The sequence below is a fragment of the Notamacropus eugenii genome, chromosome 5 (genome assembly GCF_028372415.1).
Source record: "Notamacropus eugenii isolate mMacEug1 chromosome 5, mMacEug1.pri_v2, whole genome shotgun sequence".
NCBI lineage: Eukaryota > Metazoa > Chordata > Mammalia > Diprotodontia > Macropodidae > Notamacropus > Notamacropus eugenii.
The window spans coordinates 232,455,732-232,476,358 of record NC_092876.1 but is presented as its reverse complement, the minus strand read 5'-3'; the positions used below and the strand labels follow the sequence as shown (position 1 = coordinate 232,476,358).

At 35.8% G+C, this 20,627-nt stretch overlaps 1 protein-coding gene across 11 annotated transcripts in view; it reads right to left on the bottom strand.

The window, feature by feature from the left end:
- The window catches only part of ERICH2 (glutamate rich 2), a 98,415-nt gene that overhangs the window by 22,730 nt on the left and 55,058 nt on the right, over positions 1–20,627 (bottom strand). For 9 of the 11 annotated variants that reach the window (XM_072612281.1, XM_072612287.1, XM_072612289.1 and 6 more), the window contains 3 exons: positions 13,944–14,038; positions 2,680–2,760; positions 799–950 (listed from right to left, as the gene is read on the bottom strand). In XM_072612281.1, coding sequence (XP_072468382.1) covers positions 799–950; positions 2,680–2,760; positions 13,944–14,038 — 328 coding nt within the window. The remainder of the gene's footprint in view (positions 1–798; positions 951–2,679; positions 2,761–13,943; positions 14,039–20,627) is intronic. The other 2 variants (XM_072612292.1, XM_072612291.1) reach the window with 1 other exon arrangement.

Here is a 20,627-nt window from a genome sequence, read left to right as displayed (position 1 = left end):
AACGATCATTACATGTTCATATAAGTTTTGTGTTCTAATACGCTGTTTTATCTGAAGTTACATATAAGTTTATATGTAAACTGGAGGGCTGCTGTGTCAATAAATGTTCTAAAGAAGTATCTAGCACATCGTAGTGCCTGGATTCAAGTTTCACAAATAAAGTATTTAATTCTAATTGATGTTAGTGGGAAACAAATTAAAAAAAAACCAGGTAGAGAAAAATACTAAATGTACTGCACATCTCCTCTCCCCTCATCCTTCTTTCTCTTTCCCACCCTTTTCTTTCTTCTTCATTATTGAGCATCTGGGTGCAGTAAACTGCCATTCCTTACAAAATTTAGATATTATCACATCTAATTAGAGTTCGTCTAGTAGGGAGATAAGACATAAACTATTTCAGGATTAAGCACATTAAAGAGTTGCAAAAGAAAATCTCAGCCAGGCTTTAAAAAGTAGATAAGAATCTGAGATGCAAAGGGAGGAGGAAAGGCATTGTGGGTCAAGGGAACATTGAGCAAACAGAGAGAGTAAAGGGTGGGTTGATGCCCCTCAGGATGTATCCCAAGATAATCTTTGTAAGAGGAAGCAGAGCTGTTGAAGCATAACTGCTTTGCCCTGAACCCCTTCCTGAATGAATGTTGTCATCAGCACATCAGAGAGACTACGGGAAGAATCTGGAAGTGGGTCTCAAAGATGATGGCCAGGTAAATGTCTGCATGGGTAGGTTTAAAAATTATTTTTTGCGAAGATGTACCAACGTGACTTTCAAATATATAATAATATGCAAGTAAACTTTACCTCTGTCATTAGCTCCAATGGTGCAGCATTTTCCCCAACATATTTATCATTATTATATCGATCCTCTTCATCCCCTTCTATGGTTTCAGACAACCTGTCATCAGGTCTTTGTGAGGAGTCCTCATTAATTTTTGCAACTGCTGTATCTTGACCTATATTTCAACCAAAATACAGAATGAATATTCTTTAGATGATCAGTCTTCAAAAACTAAGAAATCAAAAGTTGATATTCCTGACCTGTGATATATAAGAACATAATCTAGAACTGATTCTGCCCTCTGGCTTTCTGTTTTGGAGCATATCCTTTCAAAGTCAAAGATAATGACAATCAACTGATGGCATTTTTGAATACCTCGGAAGCCAAAGGGCTTCTCACTTGCCACACGGTTAACAGACCAGAAGTAGTCTCCCTGTGTTCCACATCCTCTTCAGGGTACTTTCCTAACTTTTTCTCATCAGATATCCCAGAAGCACATTCTCTCATCTCCTCCTTCATGGGCAGAGATGCCATGTGAGCTACTCCCCACCAACCAAATCCTCATGATACTTTTTAAAAAGGCAGCATTGCTATGCAACTGGAAAAAAAGAACACCAACCAACTTAGCACTTGAGGTGTAGAGGCACTGTGAAAGGATGGTAGAAATATCAAATTTGTGGTCAGACACAACCTAGGATTGATCAATCAATTGATCAGCAAGCATTTATCAAGTGCTTACTCTGTGCCAGGCACATGCAGATAGCAATGAAACTGTCTCTATCCTCAAGGAACTTATTTTTTATTATGGGAAATGATATGTACACTTGTAAGTAATATCAAATACAAATGAAGTAAACAGAAAAAATCCTTTGTTTGGGAGTGGCAGTGGCACCTGGGGAAATCAGAAAAAAGGATTCATGACAACTGGGCCCTGGTCTTAGAAAGAAGCTAGAGATTCCAGGGCCAGCACTTGTTAGCATGGAACCTTGGACAAATGACCCATCTTATCTGGGACTCAGCTTCCTCACATCTCAAGTGGAGACCATAATACTTGTATTCTACTCTCACAATTATTGTGGGGAGGAAAAGATACAATGTATATAAAGCATTTTGTAACCAAAAATAAATGTGAGCAATTATTATCTTTAAGGACCAAATTCTTGTCAAATGCTAGAGATTTCAGTGGACCAAACAATATCATTTTATAAGACAAGAAATGAATGCCAGTAATTTTAATATTTTCCCCGAGAAATATATTTGCATACTTCTCCACAAAGTAAAGGAAATGATAATAGCTAGCATTTATATCATACTTTGAAATTTGAAAAGCACTTTACATTTTTATCCTCACAGCAAGGATATTATTATTCCCATTTTACAGATAAGGAAACTGAGGCAAACTGAGGTTAAGTGACTTGACCAGGGTCATAGAGCTAGAAATGTTTGAGGCAGGGTTTGAAGTCAGGTCTTTCTGACTTCAGGTTCAGTGCTCTATCTACTATGCTACTTCACTGCCTATATCAAATGTGATATAAATAGCCTAACTACTGAGATAATAATGGAACATAAGACAGGGGAGATAAAAAAATGGAGAATACTTCTTAGAACAGTCTCTTCACACCCTGAAACTTCAATAATGCTAAAAGAACTCTGCATTAAAGGAAAGGAGTAGAGATAAGAGGAAATGACTTTGAATATTAGCAAAGAGAAATTAATATTACCATTGTTTGAGATCAAAGCCACTATATATGTTCCAACAAATAATTGTGTATTTTAAAAAATCAAGACAAATAATAAAATTCCACAGCTCAGCCTATTTATTGTATGAAATTTTGGAAGTGTTAACCTCTAACTTTATGGAAGTAATCTTAGAGGCTTCTAAAGTGGACCTGTACTGGACTCACCTGTGTCTCCAGGGCTGTCACAGTATGGAGCATTCTGGGAGGTAGTTTCCATGGAAGCAGAGAAATTTGGAGCTGGACTATCTAAATAAATATAGAAGCACACATTTTAAGAATGAAGCAAATGAGGAAAATCAGAAAATTGAAAAGAAAGTATCAGGAACATACCAAAGACCATTACTAAAACGACTGGGTGGCAAAACACATGCAAAAAAGTGAGCCCTGAAAAAAGGAGACCTAACACATCCAGAGGTGTGGAATTGATGACCAGAATCACCTGTTTCGTGTCTCTGAGGGTCCAAAGGCTTAAGTGTTTGGATCCATTAGGGTAATCCCCTGATTTCAATCAGCCCCCTTTTTTTGAGGACTAACTACCTGGTTTTACCCAACTTTACAACTGACATCACACAAGAGCTCATAATGGGGGATGAAAAGATGAATAATGTTGGATGACCCTGAATTGTAAAGAGAAACCAAGGCTTCCCAATCAGGAAAGGAAGTTTTTCTTTCCTCATAACTAATGATGCTACACTTCTCACATGTAAACAGAGCTTTTAAGGGACTAGGAATTAGTTCTGAATAAAATGAGTTCATTTTTAGATCCCTCACATCATCATTTGGCATAATATGCATTATAAACTATTTAATGGGTGGTTGTGAATTATTTAATACGGCTATTTTAATTTCCTATTCAGTACCTATAGTTGTTATTAGAGTACAATATAAATAAATTTATTATTATGAAAGTCAGTTTCCCAAAAGGCTCATATAAATTAATGGATATAAGCCTTTCTTGAAAGTTACCTTAATAATAACAATAATAGCTAGCCACTTATGTAGTATTTGAAGGTGTGTAAAGCACTTTATGTATATTATTTCATTTGATCCTGACAACAATCCTGTGAGGGAGTAGGTGCTTTTAAGGGTAAGTAGATGGTACAATAAATAGAATGCCAGACTTGGAGTCAGGAAGACTCACCTTCGTTAGTTCAAATCTGGCCTCAGACACTTATTAGCTGTATGTTGCTGGGAAAGTCCCTTAACCCTCTTTACCTCAGTTTCCTCATCTGTAAAATAAGCTAGAGAAGGAAATAGCAAACCACTCCAGTATCTTTGCCAAGAAAACTCCAAATGGGATCATAAAAAGTCAGACATGAATGAACAGCAACAAAAGATGCTTTTATTATTCCTGTTTTACAGATGAGGACACTGAGTCTGACAAAGGTGATGTCTGAGGCAGCATTCAAACTCAATTATCTTTCTAAATCTGGTACACTATTCACTGTATCACCTTGATGTTTGATATATTAATAACAAAATTACTATTATAAAGGTAAGTCTCAAAAAAAAAAAGACATGTAATTTCAGGAATGAGGGGCAATAGGATATATAGAGTTGGTCCCAGAGCCGGAGCCAGGAAGGCCTGGGTTCTATGACAGGTGATGTACCCTAGCGAGTCACCTGATTAATCCCAGTGCCTAAGGCAATGTTCTCAAACTCAAGCAGCAGAGAAGGGGCCTATCTGTATTGGTAGAGTTTCCTCACTTAGGAGTTCCCTGTATCAGTGAAATCATAAGTTTGCTCCTTAACTGTCTCTCTAGGTAAAATGATAGGTTTGAAGAGGATGTTCTGCAAGGTTCCTTTAGGTTTTCTATTCTGTGATTTGCAGTGATCTATGACAAGCTCATTATAGACCATCAGGGTAAATCTGAATGCTTCGTTTTATGTCTGTATCTATTTACCTATATATTTAATCTTTGAGGTTGATCTCAAGAGAGAAAACTATAATATGCCATTCTTTTGGTGACAGTCAGAAATGGAACTCTGGGCTAGATGGAACACTGATCTGACCAATAGCACTTTTCATATCATTATTCAAGAAAATGATGTCAGATCTTATTCTCTTTGTAAAGGTGGTATCATCACAAATTCTGTCTCTACAGTTTCACAGCTTCTAACATTTGATGCTTTGATTCTGACATTATAGACAAATGTGACATTTAAGTAGGGAATCAGTCCAAAGGAAAATTTGGGGCTCAGGTAAATCAACCAAAAATATCTGCTTATTGAACAACTATCAATTAAACAAGGATTTATTAGACAACTACTGTATGCAAGGTAGTAAGGTGGCACAGTGGATAGAGCACTGGACCTGGAGTCAGGAAGCCCTGAGTTCAAATTGTGCCTCTAGTTGTGTGACCCTAGGCAAGTCATTTAACCTTGTTTGCCTCAGTTTCTTCATCTGTCAAATGAGCTGGAAAAAGAAATGGCAAACCACTCCAGTATCTTTGCAAGAAAACCCTAAAATGGCTGAAATGACAGAACAATGGACATGTGCAAAGCACTGGAGATACAAGGACAAAAATGAAATGGAACTTGCCTTAAAGGAGTTTACATTCCAAAAGAAGAGATAATATGAACTTAAATACTGATATGCAAGGCATTGTGGGAATGCAGATCAGAGGTAGTCCCTACCCTCCTGGAGATAAGACAAGAGAAGGTATAAAAAAGTAACAATAGGAGGGTAAAATAATAGCAGTCAGCCTCTGCTTTTTTCTGCTTTGAATTCTGTCTGCGTCACTTGGACGCTGCACAATGACTATCTCATCTTTGGCAGTCTTTTACTTGTCCACTTGATGATCCCTGCATGGACGACTGTAACAACATTCTGGACAGTCAAGATACTGTTCTTGCCTTACTTAGTAATTTTCATCTTTGAAACTCTTCTCAACGCTGCACTAATGGGCCCGTGATAGAAGCAATATCTGCTAGGGTCCCTGTCATGTAGGCTGGGTTAATTTTTCTCTAAAAGACCATCTCTGAGACATTGATCCAGGGAACTAGGGTTTGAACCTTTGATGTGGCTTCTCTGTTGTGCAGCATATAAAAAGGACAGTGTGCAGAGTCAGTGAGCCTCAGACTTAACAGATGTCCCCTTGTCATAAAAGTCAACACATGTTTCTGACCATTATGTGTTTCTGTATGGAGGGGGAAGGGCCTGCATTGACCTGACTGTATCTTTGCAGGAAGTATCTTTGCAGGAAAAATAAACATTTTTTTCTTTTCATTAAGTGTTGAATGAGGTATGAGTATCTCACTTTATTTCAATTCTGAGCCTGGCCTGGCCTAGCATATTTGGCATTAGTTAGCAGAACTGCATCAGAATGATCTTGTGTCTGACCTTTCGGTTTAAGTGGGGAAAAGGTGATGAGGATGGTGTGATCGGAAGGCCATATCCAGCAGTCTTGCCTACCTAAATAGGGAACTTCTGGCTGTGTGCATATGGAGAATTTCCTCATTAGGACAGAGTAGGTTCCCACTGACCTAATAGGATTAGCCTAGTGTGTTCTAAAGGAGGTTGACATGGAGGAAAAGAGAGTACTGGGTGAAGCACTACTGGGCTATTGTTACCAGTCCTAAAAAAGCTGGACCACCACATAAGGTAAATGTAAGTAAATTGTGCGTGCTTTTCCAAACAATGAGAAACAGAGCTTTTCATTTTTAAGGTATCCTCTGAAGAGAGAGGCACAGCTCACAGACTTAGTAATAGCACAAGTAAAAGAGGCAAATGCTAACGGAGGTGGGAACAGGCTGGAAGTATATCTCCCACCAGCAATATTGCTGGAAAATGTGAACTCCACTGAGATCAAAGTTTGTAAAGGGACAAGAATGAGAGCAGGAATAAGGATGACTTGTATGTTCAACTCTATATGTAATGTATTGGCATTTTGGGGGCTCATAAGTAATTAGTGTGTATATTATATTCATAACCATTTGTATGTATTATATATATTCATACCCACTTGTTTAACTTATTATTCATCATATCCATAATCTATAATACTGACTGATTTCCTGGTAGGGAAACCAAACTTCAATTTTAACACTATTCTTATGGAAAAAATAGAATCTGCTTGGCAGGATGTAGCTTTTAGGAAGGCACGGTGGTTACAAGAGGAGAATAATGAGGTATGTGAGATGTAAAATTCATTGCTAAATGGACAATAGGTAAAACTTGAATAGGTGAATGAAAAAATAGAAATCAAGTAGGTGCAGGGAGGAGCAGGTAGCAGGGGGTAAGCAAAGGTACAAGGACAAGGACAAAGAATCTTTGGAGAACAAGCATAGACATCCCTTCCACATTATGACTTTCCCCATTGTGGTTTTTCTATACGTGAGTCAGCATAAGAAATTAAATGAGAATTTTGGGGAGTTTTGAAGGCCAGAAGATAACACAGAAAAAGTTTAGAAACTCAGAAATGCATAAAATATATGTAAGGTGTTGTATAATATTAACATATTTTATTTTTTAATACCATAATCATTCAGACTTCTCTGATATGAAGGAAGGGCCAAAAAACTTTATGCAGATTATCCAGATTGTAAGGGTGCTGTACCCCTAACCCCTGCTATGTGGAAGGGATAACTATAGTTTTAGTTATAGACAATTTACTCAAGAAATCTGACAGCAAAAGAAAAGTGCAAACCAAATAATGGCTAGCAATAAGATCAAGTGCAAATGTTTCTGTGATAGGGGAAATCAACATATGTTGGAAAGCAGAAAGGAAAGAGCAGATAGAAAAGAAATGGAAGAAGCTGGGGAAATGTGATAACTGAGAGAACAAGACCCTGAAAGGAAGGGATGGGATTGAAAACATGGGGTAGAGAGATTAGCCTTGGGAAGAAGGAAGGGCATTTTCTTTCATTCTTTCTATAAAATTGCAACATTAAGTGACAGTAAAAAAGTATGTTCAGGATAAAAAAAATGAAATATTCATGGCTTCTGACCTGTTCTTTGTTGTATATATGAATCAAAGTACACTTATCTTTAATTAATATATACTTTAATTTCAGAATTATAAGGTTCAATATAAAATTGACATTATATCAATTTCCTTTCTCCCCCTTTCCTTTTTCATCATTTTCCTGTTCCTAGAAATATCTAAAATCAGTTACACACTCTGATACAGGAAGCTGTTTAATTTCATAATCAGGCTAATGAATAAGTACTCTCTGTGTGTGCGTGTGTATACATATATACACGTACATATATATTATACATATACATATATATGTATTTGTCCTTATGAGCCTGTGTATTTTAAATCTGTTGCTCAGATCAGAAAAAAAAAAATCCTTCCACCTACTGGTACTTTTGAACAGAATCTTTTAAAATAAAAAATAAACAATAACTACTAAATTTAAATTTTTACTACTTTTTTTTAACCAGTTTACTCAAATCTTCTCCCTCTACTCCCCAAACCTAAAAACAAACACATGGATCAGACATAATGGTCTCCCATTTTTCAATGGTCTTACCCTTCCCACTTTTAAAAATTATTTTTTAACATTAGTAATTAATTACATTTTCCCCTAGACCTAGTGGACTATGTTCTTAACACTAACCAAGTCATGATCTCATGGTAAACTAGGTAATCAGGCATTTAGGAGGGTACATTATATTACCCATTCATGACAACAGGGCCCCATTGACTACACGGTGAAGTTGTCTGGACAGTAATTGTGTAAGGATATTGCTTCCTGTCCCTTTTCATCCTATGACATGTCAGAATGACAATCACTTCATCCATATTTCTCTTCACAGAGAGATACCCCTGAAAAAAGTGGAAGAGATCTGTAGAGGTAAAGGGATAATCTCCCCCTTATTCCTCACACCAACCTTCCCTTCTTCCCTTGTTCTTAGTGCATGGCCTGTATTCAATATTCCTAAGAGAATGAAGATGTTACTTCTAGAGCCATACCTGAACTGTTTCTCTGTGTCTTATATCCCCTGCTCTTTCTCTTGTCCTTTCTCATAGGAAGAAATAGATCTCTGTCTTTCCTATGTTAAACTCTGTATTTGTATTCCTTTTTAAAATTCGATTTATTTTCAGTTCTTAATTCTCAACCTCCTAGTACATTTCCTTTTATCAGACAGAAGGAAGAGAGAAAATGTGGTCATATATTACTGTATATTATAAACAAACCCCTACAAGAAGAGAGAGTAAAAGATACCCCATTTAAAATAACTCTAGATAGTATAAAATACTTGGGAGTACACCTGCCAAACAAACCTAGGAACCACATGAAAAAAGATGATAAAAAACCTTTTCATACAAATAAAATTAGATTTAAATAATTGAAGAAATCTTAATTGTTCATGGATAGGCAGGGCCAACATAATAAAAATGTCAATTTTACCTAATTTGTACATTCAATAACACTCCAATTAAGTTACCAAAAATTATTTTACTGCATTAGAAAAAACAATAGCAAAATTCATTTGGGAGAAGAAAAAAACCAAGAATATCAAAGGAACTAATGAAAAAAATGTAAAGGAAGGAGGTTTAGTGGTACTAGATCTTAAACTATATTATAAAGCAGTAACTATCCAAATTACCTGGTACTGATCAAATAGAAAGGTAGATCAGTGGAACAGAGTAGACATACAATTTACGGCAGCAAATAAATATAGTAATCTTGTATTTGATGAGTATAAAGATTTAAGTTTTGAGGATAAGGATTCATTATTAGGTAAAAATTGTTGGGAAAACTGGAAAGCAGTCCAGTAGAAATTGGGCATAGACCAATAACTTATACTATTTACCAAGATAAGACCAAAATGGCTAGAAGAGCTAGATATAAAGGGAGATATTACAAGAAAATTTGAAGGACATGAAACACATTACCCTATCAGACTTATGGAAAGGAAAACAATTATGAATTAACAAGAAACAGAGAACAGACATTATCCATAAAATGGATAATTTTGACTACCTTAAATTAAAAAGGTTTTGTGCAAATAGAGCAAAAATAGCCATCAGAAGAAAAACAGAAAAATTAGAAAAAATTTTATAGACAGTTTCTCAGATAAAGGTATCATATTTCAAATATATATAGAACTCTGTCAAGTCCATAAGAATACAAATGATTCCCCAAATGATAAGTGGTCAAAGGATATGAACAGACAATTTTTTGATGAAGAAATCAAAACAATTTATAGCCATATAAAAAAATATTCTTAATCATTATTGATTAGAGAAATGCAAATTAAGACAACCTTGAGATATCATTTTATACCTATCAGATTGGTTAAAATCATTGAAGAGGAGAGTGACAAATGTTGGAGGGGATGTGGAAAAATTGGGACACTAATTCCCTATTGGTGGAACTGTGAACTCATCCATTTTTTGGATAGCAGTCTGGAATTATGCCCAAAGAGTTATTAAACTGCTTATACCCTTTGACCCAGCAATACTGCTACGAAGTCTGTTTCACAAGATGATTAGGGAAAAGGAAAAAAGGACCTATACTTTCTAAAATATTTATATCAATTATCTTTGTGGTGGCAAGATCTGGAAATTGGGCCATGCCTATGCATCGGGGAATGGCTGAATAAGTTGTGGTATAAGATTGTGCTGGAATACTACCGAGCTACACAAAATGACCTTGAAAAAACATGGACAGAATTGCACAAAGTAACAGAGCGAAATAAGTAGAATCAAAAGAACATTGTATGTTTTAAGAACAATTTTGAGTCACTAAGTCATTTTGATTACTATAAATACCCAAACTAACTACAAAGGACATATGAAGGAAGAGGCTAGCTGCATCCAGAGAAAGAACTGATAAATAGATATATACAATGGTTTTACTTGTGTGTGTGTGTGTATGAGAGTGTGTGTGTGAGTGTGTGTGTGTGTGTGTGTGTGTGTGTGTGTGTGTGTGTGTGTGTGTAATGATAGTCATCTCTAGGGTGGTGGTGGGTAGGGAAGGAAAAAAGGAAAAAAAAGAAAGCTACATGATAATTTTATTAAACATTTAAAAAGAACAGAAAGTTGTACATAATAGATTTGCAGTTTCATGTATAATCTTCTATTCTACTATATTATGGAAATCCTTGTTTTATTTCTTAAGTTCAAAATAAAATAAACACAATTTAAAATTTTTTAAAAGGGAAAGAGAAAGCATGGGCATAGACACAGGAATATTTTAAAGTAGAAGATGAAGGAACCTCAACAAATTCAATTAAGTAGTAAAAGAATTCAAAAAGCATTTATTAATCTTCTATACACAAGGACTGTGCTAGATGCAGAACAAAGACAACAAAATAGCCCCTGACTTCAAGAAGCTTACATTCTATTGGATAATTCTAATTCTACTAGTAATACTAATAATTAGCATTTACTTATAAAAATTATTTTTACACAAAGGGTGCCCCAAAATCTTAGTGCAGGGATGAACACTTAAAACTGCACTAAGACTTTTAGGACACCCTCATGATACACACTTTCATTATATCATCTTATTTGGTCTTTGTAATACCTCTGAGGCTCAGAAGATACTTGACTTTCCATGGTTACACAGTCAGTATCTGTTGGATGGTGGGATTTTAACACAGGCCTTCCTTGATTACAAGATAAGTACTCTACCCCATTGTTTCAGGATTACAGGTGAAATCATATGCTGAAGAGTAAACAGGGCTGAGTTGGTTAGTAAATAAAGCAGGGTTAAGGAGGTCATTCTGTTTTACAACAAAATGTAAGTGTGAATGACAGTAGGTTGGAGATCAGTAGCCCAAGGAGCAGGATGAAGACACTGGCAACAGGATGAAGAGAGGAGTAGATGCCCATTCAGGCTGACTAGTCCCAATCCCAAATGAAAAGATCTGATATTTTCACTAGAAATCAAAGAATCACAGAATTTGAAAGCTAGACTCCTCTTACTGGGAACCAAGAAAAGTGCTTCTGCTCAGAGTTCACAGCCAAGGTCTTTCCTGACGAGTAATAATGGAGAAACAGCTGATGTGAAGGAGTGGGGAGTAACAAACCCAGAACCTTCAGGGGGTATATAAAATTGGGATAATTTAAAAGATGGATGACATTAATAAATGTCAAGTGCTTGTATTGTTATGGAACAAACAGATAGACAGGGCTCATCTACCTTTAGAAGATAGACCTAAGAGGTCTGGTTGCTGAAAATACATACATATCTACATACATACATACATACATACACACACACAAACACACAAAAACCAGCCTAAATACTTAGATATGTTATATGCATATGTATGACATATATTCAAGATGTTCAGACATACAATTCAGGAAATAAAATTTCTTTTCAACAAAGAAGAACTACATTTTATCTTCATAAATCATTATCTTCACCATCATCACAGTAGCTGATGTATAGCAATTTAAAGTTTGGAAAATAAAACGCTGTTGTTATCAAAAGAATTAGTTGGTGATGTGTTATCCTAAAATAACCAGAGGAACCAATTATTACTTAAAAATAAGACATAAAGGGCCTACAGGGTATGAGTTCTCTAGGTATAGATGTAGTGACAAGCCCTGAAGCCAAACATCTACTATATGATGGACAGTCAAGATGGTAAGGAAATATGAATACTGGAAAGAGGGCTTTTTTGGATAAAGTTCAAATAGATACATGATCAATCTAAAGATTGATACTATAAACAAATTAGATGAACAAGGAATAATGTATTTGTCAGATCAATGAAGAATGGAGGAATTTATGATAAAAAAGACAGAGAACATTATGAAGTGCAAAATGGATAATTTTGATTACATTAAATTGAAAAGTTTTTGCACAAACAAAGCCAATGCAACCAAGATTAAGAGGAAAGCAGAAAACTGGGAAAGTTTTACAACTAGTGTCTGTGATACAGGCATCATTTCTAAAAATATATAGAGAACTGAGTCAAATGTACAAGAACACAAGTCATTCCACAACTGATAAATGTTCAAAGGATGTGAATAGGCAGTTTCCAGAGGAAGAAATTAAAGATATCTATCGTCATATGAAAAAATGCTCTAAATCACAATTGGTTAGAGAGACGCAAATCAAAACAACTCTGAGGTACCACATCACACCTAGCAGATTGACGAATATGACAAAACAGGAAGATGATAAATGTTGGAGAGGATGTGGGAGAGTTAGAACAGTAATTCATTGTTGGTGGAGCTGTGAGCTGATCCAACCATTCTGGAGAGGAACTTGGAACTATGCCCAAAGGGTTACAAAAATGTGCATACCCTTTGACCCAGCAATATAGTTTCTAGGACTGTACCCTAAAGAGATCATAAAAATGGGAAAGGGTCCCACATGTACAAAAATATTTATAGCAGCTCTCTTTGTGGTGGCCAAGAACTGGAATTTGAGGGGATGACCATCAACTGGGGAATGGCTGAACAAGTTGTGGTATATGAATGTAATGGAATACTATTATGCTATAAGAAATGATGAACAGGAAGACTTCAGAGAGGTCTGGAAAGACATATATGAATTGATGGTTAATGAAAAGAGCAGAACCAGGAGAACATTGTACACAGTAACAAACACAGTGTGTGAGAGATTTTTCTGGTAGACTTAGCCCTTCACAGCAATGCAAGGACCTAAAACATTCTCAATGGACTCAAGGCAAAATGCCTTTCACACCCAGAGAAAGAACTATGGAATTTGAATGCAGAATGAAGTAGAATATTTTCTCTTGTGTGATGTCTTGTTTTGTTATGGTTTTTCTCACGGTCTCTCCCATTCATTTTAATTCTTCTATGCAATATGACCAACGTGAAAATGTGTTTAACAAGAATGTATGTGTAGAGCCTATATAAGATTACACACCATCTCAGGGAAGGAAGGGTGAGGGAGGCGGAGAAAATCTAAGACTTACGGAAGTGAATGTAAAAAATTGAAAGCAAATAAATTAATCACAAAAAAATAAAGCTTTCAACAACAGTGTTCAAAAAGAAAAAGAAAGAGGGTTTGACACAGAATTTGGAATTTGATCAGAACTGCTTTCAAATCCCTCCTCTAATACTTATTAGATATATGGCAAGAAACAAGTTCCTTGTCCTCTCTGAGTACCAGCTTTCTCACCTGTAAAATTGATCTGCATCAGTGGAGGGAGTTTTCACACCAGGAGCAGCACACAGAAGATATCATGATACTCAACTCCCTCTACTCTCATTGGAATAGTAATATCTGTCTTTAATTCCCAGGACTATTGTGAACATCAAATGAGATAATGTATGTAGGCCACTTAACAACCATTATATAAATACCATATTATTCAAATTTCATATGACAAATATTATGAGATGAATATATCTATGAGACCTACTTTTAATTAGTCATTATGCCAAACATTATCTAGTAAGACAAGTAAGCCTTCAGTCACAGAGTTAGATAGATAATGAAGATAGATAATTAGACACCTGTAATTGAATGAAAACCATTACCTGTTTTTTCTTGTAAGGAGGAAGATGACCATAACTTATTGTTTGAATTTGTAAATAAATCTTTATTTTCACTACTCTTTGAGGAAATTTTCTTCCTAGATATTAAAGTAAATAATGATTAACAAAATGTTTTGTGTTTCTTTTATAAAAACTTATTTGGGCAGTACGTTTTTTTAACGATAGGTAGAAAACTACAAATACGAGATTCTCATTACAATACTTAGATCAATTGATGATCTCATTAATGTGAGTACTACCTCTCCAACAGTACAGACTATAGCCCATCCAGTATCTATATAGCTCATGTGACTCTTTTGAATGACTTCCCATAAATCCTCTATAGAAGCTCCACTTGGTGCATCTGATGGTTGGTCTTCCTCCAACTTTTTTGATAGTCTGTGCATGAAATTGGCTGCACATGGGCTATCTACTGGGCATCCCTCCCTCTCACAACATGAAGTGATGATCCACCCCATTTCTGGTCACAATCCTATATCTATCTATCTATCTATCTATCTATCTATCTATCTATCTATCTATCTATCTATCTATCTATCTATCTACCTATCTATCTATCGATCGATCGATAGATATATAGATATATACATTTAAAAACCACTTTTTCTATATGATTCTCCAACAGTTAAGTGCTGTAGCTTACTCATGCCTATCTCCATAATCCTCCATGGCTCTATGAGTCATCAGAAACTTGAATTCTGAAGAAACTGTGGAACTCCATGGTCTGCTGTAAAACATCACTATTTAAGTTGCACTGATGTTAAAAAGAAGGACCTTTTATTTGTAAAGTCATAAAAGTCATGAAAAACCCTGCAATTTTCCCAAAGCAATCAAGCAAGCTCTCCTTATGCTCAGTTCCAAGCCCAGTGTACTATCTCTGGGCAGATTCTGTGCAATTTACTTATTCTAAGGGATGTGTTCTACATTGTGACCATTAAACTGCACATCACAGTATAAGCAGCAGCAATTCTTTATCTCCTTGGCTTTTCCTGTATGGCAAAAACTAAGGCAGAAGGCTTTTGACTGAGTATGGCCATCACTTAGGAAACTATGTAGTACTCTGGGTCTTATAATCAACACAATATAATCCACAAACAAGAACATCCATCTATATATAGAGAGAGCATTCATCTCTTCTATTTGGACTCTGTGCTGGACAGCCACCAACACAGTCAAAAAGAACTCTGGTGTGCACAGCTGTTTTACATATGTCACCCTGGGTGTTAAGAATCAGAGGATCACTGAATTTTTAAAAAGTGCTCTCTCTGATGTGGCAGATCAAGGAGTCATAGGTGATGCTTGGGAAACACCTAGTTGGAGAAGACATTTTAAGGTGGCACTTGTCTTCATCAAATCAAATACCTTCCTGTACTCAATAAACAAGAAACTCAATGAGACCCTGTATTATCTTGGAAGTCAGACGGTAAAGAGAATAGAAGATCTGAGTTCAAATTTTGATTTAGATACTTACTAGCTATGTGGCCCTGGACAGGTCACTTACCCTGTCTCAATCTATTCAGTTTACAAAGAATATAATAGTCCTTACCTCACAGATTTGTTGAGAGAATCAAGTGAGAAAATGTCTGTAAAATCCTTAGCACAGTACCTGGCATATAGTAGGAGCTTAATAAAAGCTTATTCCTTCCCCTCCCCCCTTCCACCTTCATCCCTTCAGACTGTAAAGATATAATCTGCTAGAGTTTCACTTATGAAAGTCTGCCTCTTCCCTTTTCACATCTTCAAATAAGGATGACTTTGACATATGTGTATACATACACACACATAGATATATACATATATATAATAAACATACACATATAAATGTGTATATATACATATTAGTATTATAGAAATTTTGCAGCAGTAGGAAACATACAGGTCAGAAGTTATTAACATTTTTCTTGTCTGTCTTTTTTGTTAATAATAAAGTTTATGATTTTTTCCAAGTACTTGGTGTTTATATTATAATAGCACCAAACTAATTACTAAAGAAAAAAAATCACATTTTTATATCATTTGTTTGTCACTGTGACACATTTCTGGAAACTTTTGAAAGTTTCATGGTGTGGCATACTGTCTACTTAGTTGTTTGGATGTGGCTGAAGTGAAGAAAATGAACATATTGATCTTAAGTCAATATTCTTTCTACAGTTTATAAATCACCTCCTGCTACTGCTAAATGATATACAGAATGTCCCAAAACTCTTAGTTCAGTTTTAGGCTACTAAAGAATTTAACAACATTGCTATTGCCTGAGAATAATATTAAAAGAATCTTGTTTCTAAAATAAGAAACTCAAATAATAAATGCTTAACCTTCATTTTTAGATCTTAGTTCTGAAAATATCTGATGATATTAGTGGGTATTAAACCTAGTAGGAATGAGAGAAGCTCATGTGATATGTATTATTCAGAAAAAACAGGCATCCAACTCTACTGGTTAAATAAACAGAATCAATTTTATAATATTTCACATTAATCAAATTTCCTTTTCAAGATTAAAAACAAAGACAAATACTACCTGTATATTTAATAGAAAAATGCCATATAAATATTTTTAAATTTTTCATAGCTCTATATCTTTACATTTGATACACCAATCTTTAGCACTAACACATTCAGCTAGTGACTTGAATTGAAAAACTTGGAAATGAAACGTTTATTACAGTATTTCCATTTCTAATGGATATGTTCCTAAAATAGAGCCATTCTTTATCAACTTAAATATGCACAATAAAGATAATTTTGCAGACATTTTATATTTGTCATTTGTGTTGTTATTATGAAAGAAATCATCTATGAAAGAACTTATGTGACCAGAAGTTGGTTAACCACTCAAATATTCAAGTGCCATCACTATCAAATTACAACTACTGGCGGAAAAGTGGGAGTGGTTTATCCAGAAATAACTTATAATGAGTAAAAACAAATGGCATCAATAAAACTGATTTCTAAAAAAATGAAATAAAAAGAATTCTACTATCCAAAATGTGAAATGAGAGCCTTGAAAGTTGCTAGATAAAATTACTAGGTGGAAGTCTACATCTCAAATGGCAAGTCATCTGATCAAAGATTAAATGGGTCTCCTATATAATTTTTCTCAATTCAGAAGGCTCTGATACAAGTTATTCCCTTCATACCCTCTCTAATTGTAATGCCATTTATTCTTACAGCTTCAACTGTCAATTCTATATTGATGACCCATTTGAATGTAAGCTCCTTGCAAATACAGATGTTTCCCTCTTTTTATCTCTATCCCTAGTGACTACCACAATTCATGGCTAATAGTAGGTACTTACTATTTATTGATTGCCTACCAAGTTTATACCTCTAGCTCTGATCTCTCTCCCCAAATCCAGACTCAAATTTTCAACTGACTACTCGACTTCTACCTGAATTTCCCATTAGTGTCTCAAATGTCTAAACATTAAACATATCTACAATGGAAAATAAACCACCTCTTATCCTACACTTGAACTATTTCCTGACTTTCTAATTTTTAGCAATGATTTCATCATTCCACCCGTCACTCATGCTCCTAACTTCAGAGCCATTAAAATTTTTTCTCTCTACCTCCCTCGATCTATTCAAATAATTGTTAAATTCTGTGAATTTTATCTCTGCAATAACCCTAGTTCAGATCCTCATTTATCATATGCAATAACTTTTTAATAAGCTTTCCTTCTTCCAGCTGCTTTCTTCTCCAAAGCACTGTTGTGAAATTAATCTTATGAAAGCAAAAATTTAACAGTATCACTCCATTGTTGTAGAACTTCAGTAGCTTTCCATTATCTATTGAATAAAATTCAATCTCCTTAACGTGGCATTCTGGACCTTCTACAGTCTAGATGCAACACACTAGCACCTGTCCTGGAGTCAAGAAAACCTGAGTTCAAATCCAGTCTCAGACACTTACTAGCTGTGTGATCCTAGACAAGTCACTTAACTCTGTTTGCTTCAGTTGCTTCATCTGTAAAACAAGCTGGAGAAGGAAATGGCAAACCACTTTAGTATCTTTTCCAAGAAAATCCCAAATGGAGTCATGAAGAGTCAGCCATGACTGAAATAACATAGCTTCCTTAAGAACTACTGGTTCACATTATTCCTACTCTTATACACCCAGAACTCCTGACAAACTTCACTATTTGCTATTCTCCAAACATCTCATAAACTTTCCCACCTGTGTACCTTTGGCTCACACTATTTCTCCCATTTCCTTGTTGACATCCTACTCATTTGGGGGGTATTTGTTTAGTATTTAATTTTTCCCAGTTACATGTAAAAACAATTTTCATTGCTTGCTTTTAAAACTTTCCCTCACTGAGAAGTCAAGCAATTCTACATAGGTTATGCATGTGTGGTCATGCAAAAAATATCCACAATAGTCATGTTGTGAAAGAAAATGTAGATAAAAAATTCAAGAAAAATAAAGTAAAAAATGTATTCTTCAATCTGTATTCAGATACCATCTGGGGATGGATAGCACTTTTCATCCTAAGTCCTTTAGCATTGTCATAGGTCATTGCATTGCTGAGAATAGTTAAGTCATTCACAGCTGACACTCACTTCCCCTCACATCCCCCTTCTTTCCCTCCACTGTCTCTTTTATATGAGACATAATTTATCCCATTCTACCTCTCTTTCTCTTTCTCCCAGTACATTCCTCTCTCATACTTTAACTTTATTTTTTAGATATCATCCCTTCATAGTTAGCTCACACCTGTGCCATCTGGCTATATATACTTTCTAACTACTCTAATAATAAGAATGGTCTTATGAATTACAAACATTATCTTCCCATGTAAGAATGTAAACAGTTTAACCTTATTAAGTTCCTTATGATTTCCTGTTTGCCTTTTTATGTTTCTCTTGAGTCTTGTATTTGAAAGTCAAATTTTCTATTCAGCTCTGGTCTTTTCATCAAGAATGCTTTAAAGTCCTCTCTATTTTTGAATATCCATTTTTCCCTTGGAAGTATTATACTCAGCTTTGCTGGATAGGTGATTCTTGGTTGTAACTGTAGCTCCTTTGCCCTCCAGAATATCATATTCCAACCTTTTTGATCCTTTAATGTAGAAGTGCTAAATCTTGTGTTATCCTGATTGTGTTTCCACAATACTTGAGTTGTTTTTTCTGGTTGCTTGCAATATTTTCTCCTTGACTTGGGACTTGTGGAATTTGACTATAATATTTCTGGAAGTTTTCTTTTGTGGATCTCATTCAGGAGATGATTGGTGGATTCTTCCAATTTCTTTTTTCCCCACTGATTCTAGAATAGCAGGGTATTTTTCTTTGATAATTTCTTGAAAGATGATGTCTAGGCTCTTTGTTTGATCGTGGCTTTCAGGTAGTCCAATAATTTTAAAATGATCTCTTCCGGATCTATTTTCCATGTCAGTTGTTTTTCCAATGAGATATTTCACACTGTCTTCTATTTTTTCATTCTTTTGGCTTTGTTTTATTGCTTCCTGGTTTCTCATAAAGTCATTAGCTTCCATTTTCTCCATTCTAATTTTTAAGCAATTATTTTCTTCAGTGAACTTTGGAAACTCTTTTTCTTTTTGACCAGTTCTGCTTTTTTACCATTTGGTCTAGTCTGTTTTTTAAGGTGTTACATTCTTCAGTATTTTTTTGGGTCTCCTTCACCAAACTGCTTACTCTTTTGTCATGATTTTCTTGCACCACTCTCATTTCTTTTCCCAAATTTTCCTCTACCTCTCTTACTTGATGTTCAAAATCCTTTTTGAGCTCTTCCATGGCCTTGAATCAGTCCATATTTTTCTTGGAGCACTTGAATGTAGGAGCTTTGACTTTGCTATCTTCTTCTGAGAGTGCATGTTGATCTTCCTTTTCACCATATCAACTTTCTATGGTCAGAGTTTTTTTTCCCATTATTTGCTTATTTTCCCAGCCTATTACTGGATTTTCAATTGTTAAAGTAGGGCTGTGCTTCTAGAGTGGAGGACAAACTGTCCCAAGCTTCAGGTGTTTTGTGTAGCTGTTTGCTGAGATACTTCTAGGGACCTATAAGTTTTTGGTTCTTCCAAGATGATATGATCTAAGGAAGGGTATTTTCTACTCTCCTGGCCTGTGCACTAGTCTGTGAGTGACCACAAGAACTCTTTTCTACCCCAGAACTGTGAGGAGGGGCTCCCCTCCACTGCTGCCACAAGCTCTGCTATGCTAGTGCTCCTCTGTGCTGGTACTGCCTCCCAGAGTTGGGGCCTGGATCTGAGTGTGGGCAAAGCAACAGAGTCCTGCCTCAGTGCTAGTAAAGAGATTCCTGTAATCTTCTTCTGACTTGTTGTTCCCATCTGTGAACTGGAAGCCCTGGAGGCAGCCACTGCTGCTGCTAATTTAGTCACTCCCAAGGCCTGCTCCTGGGCAGCTGGAACTGTTCTGTGCTGGTACGGCCTGTACTGGACTCCACTCCACTCCTACTCTGGGATGACAGACCCTTCTTGCTGATATCTGGGCCGAGAGGTCCAGAAACTGCCACAGCTCTCAGCAATTCAGTCCCCCTGAGGCCTGCTCTGGGTTCGCTCCCAATCTACACTAGTGCAGCTTCTGCTGGACTGCACTCCTCTCTCAATCTGGTGCAACAGACCTTTCCTGACAATCTTGTAAGTTGTCTTGGGCTTGAAATTTGTTTCACTGTCTTTCTATG